This window comes from Vulpes vulpes, chromosome 5 (genome assembly GCF_048418805.1).
Source record: "Vulpes vulpes isolate BD-2025 chromosome 5, VulVul3, whole genome shotgun sequence".
Taxonomy (NCBI): domain Eukaryota; kingdom Metazoa; phylum Chordata; class Mammalia; order Carnivora; family Canidae; genus Vulpes; species Vulpes vulpes.
Window position 1 is genome coordinate 76191392 of NC_132784.1, and position 14242 is coordinate 76205633.

A 14242-nucleotide genomic window follows, 5' to 3' on the forward strand; every position below is an offset into this window, starting at 1 on the left:
ACCTCTTAGTGGTTAATGGACATCACTTTTATGTCCTAAAGTAGTTACATACCAGAATATTAGAGTGGACATTTTATCCTCAACTATGATAATTAAGATTGTGCAATGTTATTAATGAAACCTCCTTAGAATTTAGTTATAATGAATTAATAGAAATAAAATTATATCTAACTCTATATTGTTATGATATAGAGTACACATATAAAATAATTTAACATGTATATGTATGTCATAGATAGTATTCTAATATACATATTATAATATATAACCCATATACTTATTGTAATAGCTAGATGATACATAGATAGATAGATAGATAGATGGTGGGATAGATGATAGATAGATAGATGATAGATGATAGATAGATAGATAGATAGATAGATAGATAGATAGATAGATAGACAGATGATAGATAGATAGATATTATATGTAGTCCAGCATAATACCTAGTTCAATAAATGGTAGCTGTTATAATCTTCTTTCTGTCATCATTGTCTGGCACTGTATCACAACGTTTAAGAGTGTGGTCTGAGAAATCACGAAGATTCTGATGTGACCTTCAGTATAATTCAGTATAATTCAGTATAATACTTCCCCCTTTCTGTTTCCTCATCTATAAAATGAGGATAAGAGCAATGTCTACATTTTGGATTGTTATAGAGACTGCTGCTCTATACCAATATATTTTAATTTTTTTTAACATTAGGATGAAACTAGTAAAACTAAGCCCCAATTTGGTAGCACTGTCCAAATATGCAAAGAGACATCCTGAGTAATTAAGTTGATTAAGAAATCAACCAAAGTCTTCAATTCATCTTCTGCTTTCCGAGGTAATTTTGATATGCCATAGCTTTTTCATGGCATTTTTCACTTCTGCATTCCTTAGTGCATAAATCAGTGGGTTGAGAAAAGGTGTCCCAATAGTATAAAATACAGTTACCATCTTGTCCATGAAGAAGGTGGTTGGAGGCCGTGTATATATGAATATGCATGGACCAAAGCATAAGACTACTACGATGATGTGAGAAGTGCAAGTAGAGAGAGCTTTTTTCCTCCCTTCTGCACTGTGGTTTCGCAGGGAATGCAAGATGACAATGTAGGAGATCATCAGAATCACAAAACTGCTTGAGCAAATGGCCCCACTGTTAGACACCAACAGTAGGTTGATCACATAAGTGTCCATGCAAGCAAGTTTCAGCAAGGGCTGCAAATCACAGCAGTAATGATCAATCAAATTGGGTCCACAGAAGGGCAATCTCAAAGCCAGGATAATCTGGGCTATAGAATGGATAAAAGATCCAATCCATGCCAGAACAATTAGGATGGTGCAGACCTGCTGGCTCATGATGTTTAGGTAACGTAAGGGCTTACAGATTGCCACATAGCGGTCAACGGCCATGAAGATGACGACAAAGATCTCCATGCAGCCAAAGAAATGCAGTGCAAAGACTTGAGTCATGCACTCATTGTAAGTAATGATATTTTTTGCAGAGAGTGAATCTACAATTAGTCTGGGAGCTGTGGAAGTTGAAAAGCAGGAATCAGCAAGGGACAAATAAAATAAGAAATAGTACATGGGGCTCCCAAGTGTCCGGCTAGACTTGATGGTCACGATAATAAGCAAATTTCCTGCCAGCGTTCCCACATATAAAATGAAGAAGATTATAAATACCACTTTCTTTTTCATAGGATCTTGGGTCAATCCTAACAGTATGAACTCAGTAATACTGTTATTTTGCTGCATTATTTCAGGCGAGTGGAGAAAATGTAGGTTAGAAATAATTAATCTGCAAGGAAGCATTCATTCTATGAAATGAATACTCCTTATATGGAGGTTTAACCCATATGCTTGACCGTGGAAGAGCCACTTACCAGTGGATAATCCCCACCATCCTTGTTGGTTTCTTCTGAGTAATGTGGAAGTCATAATATTTTATTCACAGTTTATTCACTTGGTTGCTTATGGAAACAAATTTATTAGTAATATTAGTGTATTTGATTATTTAGGCAAAATAAATGTAAATTTAGAGGATTTGGTAGGAGACAGTATTTTTATGAGCTGAATGTCTATTTTTATTTGATAGCAAGGACCTGTTAGGGTAACATGTTGCAAAATGGGAAAAGCTCATCATGATTTGCATAATGTGCATTCACACCACTTCAACCTGATAGTTCAGTTATAAAATAGGTTCTAGCCAATATTCTGAACACTCAAAGAAAGATATAGAAACATTTGATAGTGTTTTCCTTAGTGAAACCTAAAAGAGAGAGACAGACATAGAGGACAAGAGAGAAACAGTCAATATTTTAGCAATGAACATTCGTCAATTGGTTCGTCCATTGTGAAACTTATTTTAACCTGTTACCTTGACTAAGTTTATTTCCTGTTACTTTAACTCTCAATAATTTCTAGTCTTTTACAGTTTTAAATTTCGTTTCTCTCATAAAAAATTCTAGTTTTTTTTAAAGATGGTATTATTTTTTAAAGAGAGATAGAACAAGAGAAACAGAGCAGTAGTGGAGTGTGGGGCAGAGGGAAAAGCAGACTTTTCACTGAAGAGGGAGCTTGAGGCAGTGCTCAATCCCTGGGCCCTGAATTCATGACCAGAGCTGAAGGCACATGCTCAACCCACAGAGCCATCCATGCACCCCTAAAATTTTGTACTTTTAAAAATCATACAATATTATATAATATTATTATATATAATAGTAATCATGTATATTATAAGTAGCATTCTGGAATTAAAGTTAGGAGGATGACCTCCATAATAAATTCCATTTGGTATTTCAAAATATGTCATAATCATGCTGCATTAAAAATAAAGCTTTTAATAACTCATCCTTCTATATGGGTTGTAAATCATATTGGCATATTACTGGCTCATAAGAACTGTCTTCTGACATGGGCTGCAGGAAAAGCAAGATTACCAGGGTCAGCGGAAGGTTTAAGTGTTTGAGAAAGTGGGCAACTCAGCTGTAGAGGCAGTTCTGGATTCAAAGCTCTTTACCACCTCAAGCTCCAACCACAATGCCATTCACTACACTTAAAAGTTTGCCAGATATGTTCTTTGTCCAACTCTTCAGAAAGAGGAATGAAAATTTGTTTGTGGTTTGTAACAATTAAGTATTATAAAAGATTATCTATCAATCATTCTATCAGTCTACCTATTGATCTATCATCTACCTACCCATCTACCTATCTACCTAATAGAAATATAGTTTGAGATGTTTGTATAGTTTACATAATAATAGAAGAGTGGCATGTATTCTAAAGAAGTATAATAAAGAAGGTAATTTTTATTTGTTCATTGAAGATTTCTAGAAAAAATACATATTTGATAGGAACTATTCATAAAATGAATGAAAGAATTCAGAGAATATCTTATTGATACAGTCCAATAGTGTTTGGTTCTATTCAGTACTCAGTTACCATTGAAAAGAGAAGCTTACTTCTTCCAAATAAATCAACTCCATAGAGCACTTCCTGGAACATTCAAATAGATATTATTTCTGTTTGCTTATCTCTTTACCTATTTATCTATTTTCTGTGCATTACTACTATTTTGTCTTCTTACCTTAAATTGTAAAATACTTCTAGAAAATTCCTTAAACTTTTTATCCTTCAGCAAATGCTTTCAATGTGTTAGATGTGCACTGTGGCATTGATCATATTAATTTGCTCAAAGTATTAAATCCATAAGTTAATCCACAACACAGATCTCACCAGTTTTGACAAGAGCTTATGCAAAGGTTAGGATGTTCAGTTGCCCAATTTTCTGCTCAAGAAAGAGAAGAATTAAATTCTCGCTCAAATGAGAATTAAAAAAAAGTATTTCTAAAGTGATTTCTGATTTCTTTGATGTCCCTGAAGCTCAGGTTCTCCCCATGCCAGAAGACAAAGTTGGTACCGGATTCATCCCGCACTTTCTGAAAGTCACTCTCACATGGAACTTTGACTGGGAAATGCTTCTCTTTTGCCTTTCCTGCAATAGTATTTAAAAAGGGATGATGCAAAATATAGGAGTCCGGGGAATGTCATTCCCTAAAGTGTTCCTTCCCTTTTAATTAAGATACATGAGCTTGATGTGATAAAGAACTCAAACTTCAATACGTATTAATAGATTATGGGAAGATGGTGATCTCTTCTTGCAATTAAAGGTGTTTACCTGGACCATAAGTGACATCTTCTGACAAAAAAAAAAAAAGTGATTATCTAGTGATCTAGCACCCAGGACATGGTTCCTGATACTTTTGTGCAAGAAAATGAATTAAGATTTCTTAAAGAAATGTTTGATTCTAGGTCTAGGGGCAGAATATACAAGATGAATGTACAAGAAATATCTTGTAATACTAGAAGGTGAGGGAGTACTAACATATGCACACGAACATATGTTCCCACTGTGCTAAGAATATGCCAAAGGGACACAAGAGTAAATGGAAAGACCTTCCAGGAAAAAAGCACTCTTCTTGTATTCTGGAAATTGGGAAGTAACCACAGGATGGGTTCAGTGACCTACTCAACCTACTGCAATGTAGGCTTGGGCTAAAACTCCAAAAACACCTGTCCTGTGTAAACATCTGCTCTAGCTGGCGGGTCCACACTGTTGTTTTGGTTGACCTGGAATCCGTTTTAGGCCACAGTGTCCAGAATGTTCCTGAAAGGTTTGCTTACTTTTTTTTTTTTTATCTCTAATGCACAATTTGACTGACAGAAAGACATAAGCTCTATTTGGGGAAGGTTAAAATAGACATTTTTAGCAATGTCCCAGGGTCCTTCCTAAAGGGGATCCAATCTCTACTTTATTCAAGGAATTTTGAGTCTATAAACTGGTTCCATCGGGGAATTGATTGCAAGGCCATGAATCCCTGCTTTCATGATTAAGTTTACTTCAGTTTACTTAACCTAGACCTTTTTTTTTGCTAACACAGATCAAGTAAGACTTGTATTGGCTTCCTCTCTATTTCACTTCTAGGAGCACCAACATAACAGAGCCAACACTGTAAATCTACTTGTATCAATAATTCTGATTGCTTTTTGATTCGGCTGGCCAAGCATGCCCACTTTGCCTTTAAGGAGTTGAGTGCTACCACTTGGCAACTGTTATCTGGGTTCAAATAACTCCCACTGCATTGGGATTTTCCAGTTTAGCAACACTAAAGGTCTAGCCTACAGACAACAGTGATCAGAGTTTTTCAAGGAGGCTGGCACTAGCCTGAAAATTTCTTTCTCTTGGTCATGATGAAAAGTATGTCTTCTGAAACCTAAATGACAAATTTAGGATTCCAGAATTGGAATTCTAACATTCCGATCTCTTCATGCTTTAAATATCACCCTGTATGTTAAACCAAAGCAAGTCAGACATTTCTCATTTGCTTACACTGGGCCACCTGTTGATTCATGCTTTAGCCACTAAGCATAAATACCATTAGCATTTTCTCATTCCCCCAGCTACAACATTAAAAGAAGAATCTGCTTAGTGAACCCGTATCAAGAAATGTGGCTGGGTTTAATTTATTTTTCTTGGGCGATTATACAATTTCTATCTTTACAAATTAGAAAACATGTAGTTATTTTGGTGTGTAGTTTGCTCCTCATGGATAACACTTTGTACTTCACCTCTAGGAATCTGCTGAGGTTCATGTCTAGTTATAGATGCAGGATCATAGAGGGAGTTGGGGGTGAATATTGTGAAAAATCAGCCCCTTCTCTCATGTCAGCTGCTTCAGGAGGTGCATATTACATGTGCTGAGGCAATGCAGGTTTAATCCTTCAGACTAAGACAGAAAACCCAAAGTAGACACAACTTCCCTGTTCCCTCATCCTCCTAGTAATCGAAGGAAGAATCTGGGTTTTCATTCCTGACTTCTTTCTCTAATCATCATCCCATGTCAAGTTCTTCTGTCTATATACTTAAATATTTCTTAAAGTCTCCCATGTCTCTGTGTTAGTTTGTATTCTCAAATGTAGACACTGAGATGGGGATTTTCATGAAAGTGATTTACAAGAAGGGTTGAGGGAAGCTACTACAACATAGGAAGAAGTGTATGGTCTCAACTGGGGATTGGCTCCTGCTTGATGCCACAGGAATTGAAGTTATACACTATGATACAGGACTGGCTCCACCTCAAGGCAAAGGGGCCAGCCTGATGTCTATTGGCTGTTGCTGTGTTCCAGGATGGTGAGCATAGCCTATAATTTTGTTCTGGTGCAAATGTACAGAGAAGGTAGGGGCTCTGAGTTCTGAGCTCTTCCTAGTCCAGACACACAACAGCTGGGACATTGGAGGAGTGAAGGAAGTGGAGCTGGACTCAGCAGAGCCCACCACCTTCAACAAACTCACTGGCACCACCAGAGTTCAGGCTCCATCCTTTCACACCCACATCATGACAGTAACATCCTGCTGCCACTCTTGTTCCCTTCAGCCCATTTCTCACACTGATAACTCATACGGCTATCATCTCAAACTCGAATCCAGCTGCATCACTCACTGGTTCAAAAGGCCTTCCAATGTTTGCCCCATGATATTGTGCAGTAAGCTTTAACGTGATCATGAGACCCTTCTGCATCTTCCCTATTCCAGTCTCTCCAGGTTCATGTCCTGCTATTTACCCTTTATAGGTTCATTGTGTAGCACACTGCCTGGCACATAGTGAGAGTTTAATAAATAATGTTGAATTTATAGATATATTAATACCAATAGTCACACTGCATTCACCAGGATTCCTGCATACTGATTTTCACCCCCTGGCCTTTGATATGTGTTCTCTCTCTTAGGAATGATTCTACTCCAACTGAAGGGTACGTATTCATTCTGCTGACTTGATTTCCGGTTTGAAATTCCATTTCACATGGCCTTTCATTCTTGCAAGCTTTCCTGACCCCTGGGTCTTTCTTGTATGTCCGTCATACATGTTTTCATAGCACCTTGAGCTGCCACTTCTCTATCATTTAAAACAGGATGTTTTCTTTTTACTTTTCCCTCTAGGTGGACTCACTGGATCAGAAGCTTTTTAAAGGAAAGGCCAGGTTCCTCTCCATTTACCACTGAAGCACCAGCAACCATCAATGTGTCTGATATATTATTCTTTAGGCTCAAGACATTTCTGTTGATTTTGAGTGAGGGATGGATGGAATATATTTGTCCTGAAGTTGATTTGTGTTTAGATGGAGCCAAATATATTTCACAATACCTTTCCTCATGAAGTGTTATCCAAATGTAAACTAATTAACATAAATAACATGAACAGCTCACATTCATATGTGGAAATATTGCTGAAAATAGGGAGGTTATCAAGATAAATTTTATGCTCTTTCATTGAGAATGTCAGTTTCAATTTCTTTCTCATTATAGAATTTAAGCAAAAGTTAAAACAAATAGTGGTTTCTCAAAGAGTTCTTGCTCAAAATCTCAAACTCTGAATTGAATAAAAATAGGAAGAGTATTCTCTATACTCTAGAATATTTTTCTTCTCTACATTTTATTTTTATTCACCTTCCTTTTTATGCCTAAAGTAGTTAGGAAGCACAATATTACAGTGGATATATTATCCACAAATATAATTAAAATTGAACAGTTATCAATTAAATCTCCTTAGAATTTAGTTATAGGTAATTAATTAATAGAAATATAACAATTTTAATAATTATATTATGAAATTTAACATATGTATGTAATATTTAACTTGTATATGTTTTCTAAATATAATATTCTAAGATATATTATAATATACATGATATAATATACATACATATATATATAATATATGTTTTCCAGCATGATCTCTCATTCAATAAATTGTAAGAATTATAATCATCTTTCTGTCATCATTATCTGGCACTGTATCACAGCATTTAAGATCACAGTCTGAGAAATCAGCTAGGTTCCGATTAGTGAACCTTCAGTATAAATATTTTGATACTTCATCCCCTTTTTTTTTTCCTTGCCTATAAAATGGGAATATTAGCAATGCCTACATTTTGTTATTTTTGTTTTCTTTTTAAAGATTTTATTTATTTATTCATGAGAGACACAGAGAGAGAGAGGCAGAGACATAGGTGGAGGGAGAAGCAGGCTCCATGCAGGAAGCCTGATGTGGGACACTATCCCGGGACTCTGGGATCATGCCCTGAGTCAAATGCAAATGCTCAACCGCTGAGCCACCCAGGATCCCTTCAATGACTACATTTTGGATTGTTATAGAGACTGCTGCTCAATACCAATAGATTTTTAATTTTAAAATATGGGTGAAAGCTTTTGAATCCAGGTACATGAATGCAACTAGTAAAACCAAGCCCCAATTTGGTAGCATTGTCCAAAAATACAAAGAAAGATCCTGAGCTAGGATTATTTTTCCTTTTCTTGCACCCATTTCTGCTCTTTTGAGTACAAAAATGATCCAAAGCAGTAATTTTTTTTTATGTTGTAGGTATTCCTTGCCACGATCATCCATCATGTCTGTTTGACCTTTGCCTCAGTTGAATCATTGTTGAGCTCCAGGCACATTTATTTGTCACCCACACTAGCATTCCTACTACACAGTTTCCTAATGGCATTTTTCATCTGGCCATTTCTCAAGGTATAGATTAAAGGATTTAACATGGGAGTTATTGTAGTATAGAACACTGCAACAGCTTTATCAATGGATAAAGTAGCTGAGGGTCTCATGTATACAAATATGCAGGGCACAAAGAATAGGATGACCACTGTGATGTAGGAGACACAGATGCAGAGGGCTTTGCACCTTGCCTCAAAGCTGTGGTTCCTTAGGGAGTGCAGAATGACCACATAGGAGACCATGAGGAGGAGGAGGTTTAAGACACAGATGAAACCACTGTTGGCAGCAACAAAGAACCTGAGAGTGTGGGTATCAATGCAGGCGAGATTGAGCAAAGGATTCAGATCACATATAAAGTGATCTATGACATTAGGGCCACAGAAGGGTAGTGGGATGGTAAAGAAGATCTGTATGGCTGTATGAAGAAAGCCTCCCACCCACTCCACTGCCATGAGCAGGCCACATACCTGCCGACTCATGATGGTCATGTAGTGCAGTGGCTTGCAGATGGCCACATATCTGTCATAGGCCATCACAGTAAGCAGGATGACATCAGAACCTCCAAAAAATGTTCCCCTAAGATTTGGATTATGCATGCATTGAATGGGATGGTCTACTTTTCACAGAGTGACTCTATGATGAGGGTAGGGGTATTGACAGAAGAATAGCAGGCATCAGTGAGGGAGAGATAGGCCTGAAAAAAGTACATGGGGGACCCCGATAATGGGCTGGCAGTGATAGTGATCATGGTGAGCATATTTCCTACCACAGAGATGATGTAGATGACCAGAAACACAACAAATATGATTTTCTGCATCTTTGGATTCTCTGTGAGCCCCAGCAGCACAAATTCTGTCACGTTGTTCCTAGTCTCCATTTTTTCATATTATGCTTAATTACATGACTTGAAAAAGAAATCCCTTATGTTAATGTAACCTTGTATTTAGTAAGCTTCCACATCTAGTAAATGTAGCAGCCTGAATACTAATGAGTTGTGGATTCTCATGAGGTTTTGTGAGATAGCAAGTAAGTTCTGAGTTCTCGAAGATTGTCTGGGCACACTTCATCATCTGAGATGACAGAGACTATCTTGAAGGAGTCATACATACTGGAAGCTAAGTTTCAAAAGAATGATAAAGAATGGATGTCCAAGCTGTGAATGGAAAGCTAGGAATTCTTTCTTTACCCTTCGGAAGTGGAGTGGAAGAATGACAAGGGGTTGGAGGACGAGTGGCTCTTGGATATAATTCTGTGAAAGACCTTTGTGTGTCTTGGATGATGTCGGCTGAGCTTCAGTAAGGGGATGTCAGCCAGAGACAGGAAGTCCAGTCACAGACCATTTCTAATAGTTGACAAGAAGTGGAACAGGGTGTTTCTTATGGGAATGTAATAAAAGTCTCCAGGAGCTATTATAAAAGAAGATAACACAAGTTTTCAAAATCCCAACACATTATGCCAACTGATAATTGTATTTTTTAATGATTGATTCCTATGTGCTTGGTAATAACCTGTGTGGTTAGCATTATTTCATTCATTTTCAAATGAAGAAACATTTGCAGAGACTGATGTTCAGAATAATAATAATGATAATATCAACTAAAACACATTGGATGGTTGTTGTTCTGGTTTTGCAGAAATGTGATTGTTGAATCCTCACTGTAAACCTGTGAGATAATTACCACTATTATTTTATACTTCTTTTACACAGCAAGAGATACAAATATAGAGAAGTTAAGAATCCTGCCATAGATCAAGCAGATGAAAATGGGGAGAGCCAAGATTACATAAATTTTACTTGTGACCTTTTATTCCTCCAAATTTTTAATCCTTGCTTACGTTGTTCTGTGATAATAAACAATGTGAACTAGTAATCTCCTTTTGACATGACCATAATCACTTTGATGCTATTTCAGAGGCAAATGCATATGAAGCAATTTCATCAACACACACACACACACACACACTGAAATCCCTAAATATTCATGAAAATGGGGTACTAGTTTCATTGAAGAGCACTTTTACTTTGGACTTTTATGCAGCCCCATTTCCTCTCTTTACAATTCTCTTACAAACATGGTTTTCCAGAGTCTCCTGCACAATGTTGAAAATGACTACCACAGTGGTTAAGTGTACTGTATTGGTTTGAAAGTCAGAGAAACTGATTGGAATCTTGCCTTTTCCACTTGCAACTTCTTTTTCCAGGGTATAATTTTTTGGCAACTTACATTCTTGTTTTCTCATCTCTAACATGAGAATGATAATATCCACATCTCAGGTGTTACAAAAACTGATTGAGGAAATATATATGAACATCTCCACCACATTACTGTGGTTACACAAAGAGCTTTCACCTAATTTTGTTACTCTGTATGCCCACTGGAGATAGGGAGAATTAGTAATTTGAGTTCATTCAGAAAACATGCAATAATCTCTGGAAGAATTATCTCTAATTTTACTTGTCAAGAAGCCAGAAAGACTCTCGTTATGCATAGCAGTTAACCTCAGGAAAGACAGTCTCTGGTCATGCTTAGACTAAATGACTGATGATTTATGTCATCTATTAAACATATTTATGTATAACTGTGTGTGGAGCATACTTACATTTGATTTTCATGCTCATGATTAGCCTCGAATGTTAAAGGAGGTGTCTTATGTCAAAAGAAAGTGCTTGTGTCCAAAAATTGGGTTCCATAACTTGTATAATCTGTATGAGCCTCAAAGTTTTCATTTGTCAGTTTAGGTTAATGACATTTACCAACTATCTTTTGACTAATGGATATGAGGGTATAATATTACTTCGTTTGGAAATTGTTGAAACATAATGATTATTCTATATAGAAAATACCAGTCTTTGGGATGCCTGGATGGCTCAGCGGTTGAGCATCTGCCTTCGGCTCAGGGCATGATCCTGGAGTCCCAGGATCAAGTCTCACACAGGGCTTCCTGCATGGAGCCTGCTTCTCCCTCTGCCTATGTCTCTGCCTCTTTCTCTCTGTGTCTCTCATGAATAAGTAAATAAAATCTTTTTAAAAAAGAGAAAATACCAATGTTTAAGATGCTTCAGTGCTACTGAAAACCTTACCTTGAATAGATTAGATTATCTCCATGATGTTTAGGGGTTTTCAGAAATAATTCCATTTTCAAACTGGCCTCTTCTTGGATAGTAAACTATCAGTATGAAACACAGGACACACAGACACAGACTATTTAGGTAATTCAATAACAAATCTATGGTCCTTGAGAAGGTGTTTCTCCTAATCTAAATCTTCCCTTCTAGCTTAAAGTCTCAAAATCCCTTATTGAGAATCTGGGATTTGAATTTGGAAAGAATTATTTTGAAACACTATCATGAAATGACCTCCAGATGGCTCTGGTCTCATAGACAAGAGGCAAGAAATGTGGAGGAAACACTTTCAAATGGATGATTTTTACTATAATGAATCTTGCTCTGGAAATGTAAACCCCCCACAATATTTTCCTCTGGCACTGCATGGATATTTAAAAGTGGTTTCCAAAAAGGTTCAAGGACCTTGGCTTAGAGCTGCTGCTTTCTCTCTCTGGAATTATCTCCTGTGATGCAAAGACTTTGTCTTAGAAGCCGGTATGCTGAAGAGACATGGTTGAGAAAAACCCAATTTTGAATAGGGAATTGCAATTCCTCTACTTGGAACACAACCATGCAAGAATCCTCTTTATTTTTGTGAACTTTTGGTTTCCAGAAAGCTAAATATCATGTGAAAAAGAAAATGACATAATTTGGGTACGGAGACCTGTGATGTTCTTAACCTGTTGACTCAGTTCACAGAGCGAATGTCTACTGTTGGACCCTGGCTCACGGGTGCCAACGTGTCCCGGTGGACGCCCCAGAGACTCAGACCCCAGACAGGCAGATGCAATTAGCAAGAGGGTTTATTGGACGTTTGCGCAAACGGGCTCTCTGCCTCAGAGGTGGCAGAGAGCCCCGATTAGCAATTACAGGCATCTTTCAAAGGCAAAAAGACCGCTTAAAGGCAAAGAAACCAGGGGAGTAGCATAGCATCCAGGTTATTGATTTCTCAGAAGGTCAACATGAACCTGTTCAGGGACATTTCAGTCAGGGCGTGGGGGGGAATGGTTTTCTTATCTCGGACAACCAGAATATTTTTTGTTGCTTAAATTCCAGGAAGGTGCAGGGATGGGCTGCCTCTGGATTAGGGCTGGTTCTACTCAAGGGGGGTGGGGGGGTTCTTCATTCCCTCCTCTTTGTTTGGGCTGATTTTAATTTTAAAATCTTAGGGAATATTTATTTCTTCAGTTTGGAGGGCCCGATATTGTTGAGTTAATACCAGAGCTTGCGTAATAGACAATCTATCTCGGATGAACTGGAGCAGCCGGTTGAGGATGCAGGGGCCGAAAGTTAGCAGTAGGAGCAGGATAACTAGAGGGCCCATAATGGTAGAGATTAGGGTGGTCATCCAGGGAAACTGGTTAAACCAGCATTCAAACCATCCCTGCTGGGCCTCCCGGTCCCTTTGTCTTTTATTTAACCTATCCCTGAGTTTGGCCATGGAGTCCCTGATGACTCCAGAATGGTCTGCATAGAAACAGCATTCTTCTCCTAGAACCGCACACAGTCCTCCCTCTTTCAGGAATAGTAAATCCAAGCCTCTCCTGTTTTGAAGTACTACTACTGAAAGTGAGGTGAGGGATTGTTCTAACTTAGAAACGGACTGCTTTAGTGCTCGTAGATCCTCATCTACAGCTGCTTGGAGTTCTAAATAACATCGTGAGCCCTGGATCAGAGCAGCTGGGCCAGTACCCACCCCAGTAGCGACCCCTAGTCCCAACATAACGGCTAGGGTTAGGGAGACAGGTTCCTGCCAAAAACGGGTGGGATGTTCATCATACTGATTTTCTAGAGTTTCAGCAGGGTGATAGAATAACCTGGGCATAATCTGCACCATAACACAGAAGACCTCAGAGTCATTTAGGACCTGAGCAGATACACAGGGGGTGAGGCCTTTGTTGCATGCCCACTACGTTCCCGGCTGGGGCACCAGGTAAGAGTCAGTCCCTAAAATCGGGGCTGTAGTATTGCAGAGTTCCTGGTAACCCCGGGTGAGTATAGTTAGCCTTGACAGTGATGTAATCCCAGGAGGAGGAGGAGGGCCTCCCATCCTGTGTCTCCCATAGTCTCGCACCCCCAATTTTTACAATAGAAGTGTTCCCCCCCTCCACAGGTGGGATTTAGCCTGCAATCTCTGGTACTCGGGACAGACATAAAAGAAAAGAGTGCTTAGCATGGCCCTTCTGCCAGGCGTGCCACATTCTCCCCATGGATCTAATCCCAGTCGCCCTGGGGGGGGCTTTCTCGGTTGGGGGCCCTAGAGGTGTCGAAGTATCCCTCTAGGTCCCATGGGCTGGGGGCCCATATAGTTAGCTTACATAAGTCAGGATATAGGTTAGGCCACCAGGTTCCCACGGGAGCAGTCTTTAGTTGTGGACCAGACCTCGTCACCCCCAGATATTAGTACCTGCCAGGTTAACCTTTTGGGGGCATGAGGGTTACCTTTGGCGGGGGTGAAGAGCGCTAGGAGAGGTAGGAATATAACAACTGTCATCGAACAATTTTTGAAAGTCTTATCTTGAGCGGGTTTTGGGTGCGGTGGAGCTTCCATTGGAGTGGCTCGCCCGGTCTGTCCTGGCT

General features: G+C 38.7%; 1 protein-coding gene and 1 pseudogene across 1 annotated transcript; both read right to left on the bottom strand.

The window, feature by feature from the left end:
* Window positions 1-811: 811 nt before the first annotated feature.
* Window positions 812-1744, bottom strand: LOC112912695 (olfactory receptor 4C11-like). Its single transcript, XM_025989337.2, has one exon. It carries the CDS (start codon window positions 1742-1744, stop codon window positions 812-814), a length of 933 nt encoding a protein of 310 aa, XP_025845122.1.
* A 6760-nt stretch (window positions 1745-8504) lies between these two features.
* Window positions 8505-9433, bottom strand: LOC112912694 (olfactory receptor 4C46-like; annotated as a pseudogene).
* Window positions 9434-14242: the final 4809 nt, after the last annotated feature.

Excerpts from the sequence above, each read along its gene's own strand:
- LOC112912695 (XM_025989337.2), bottom strand. The coding sequence starts at position 1,744 with ATGCAGCAAAATAACAGTATTACTGAGTTCATACTGTTAGGATTGACC.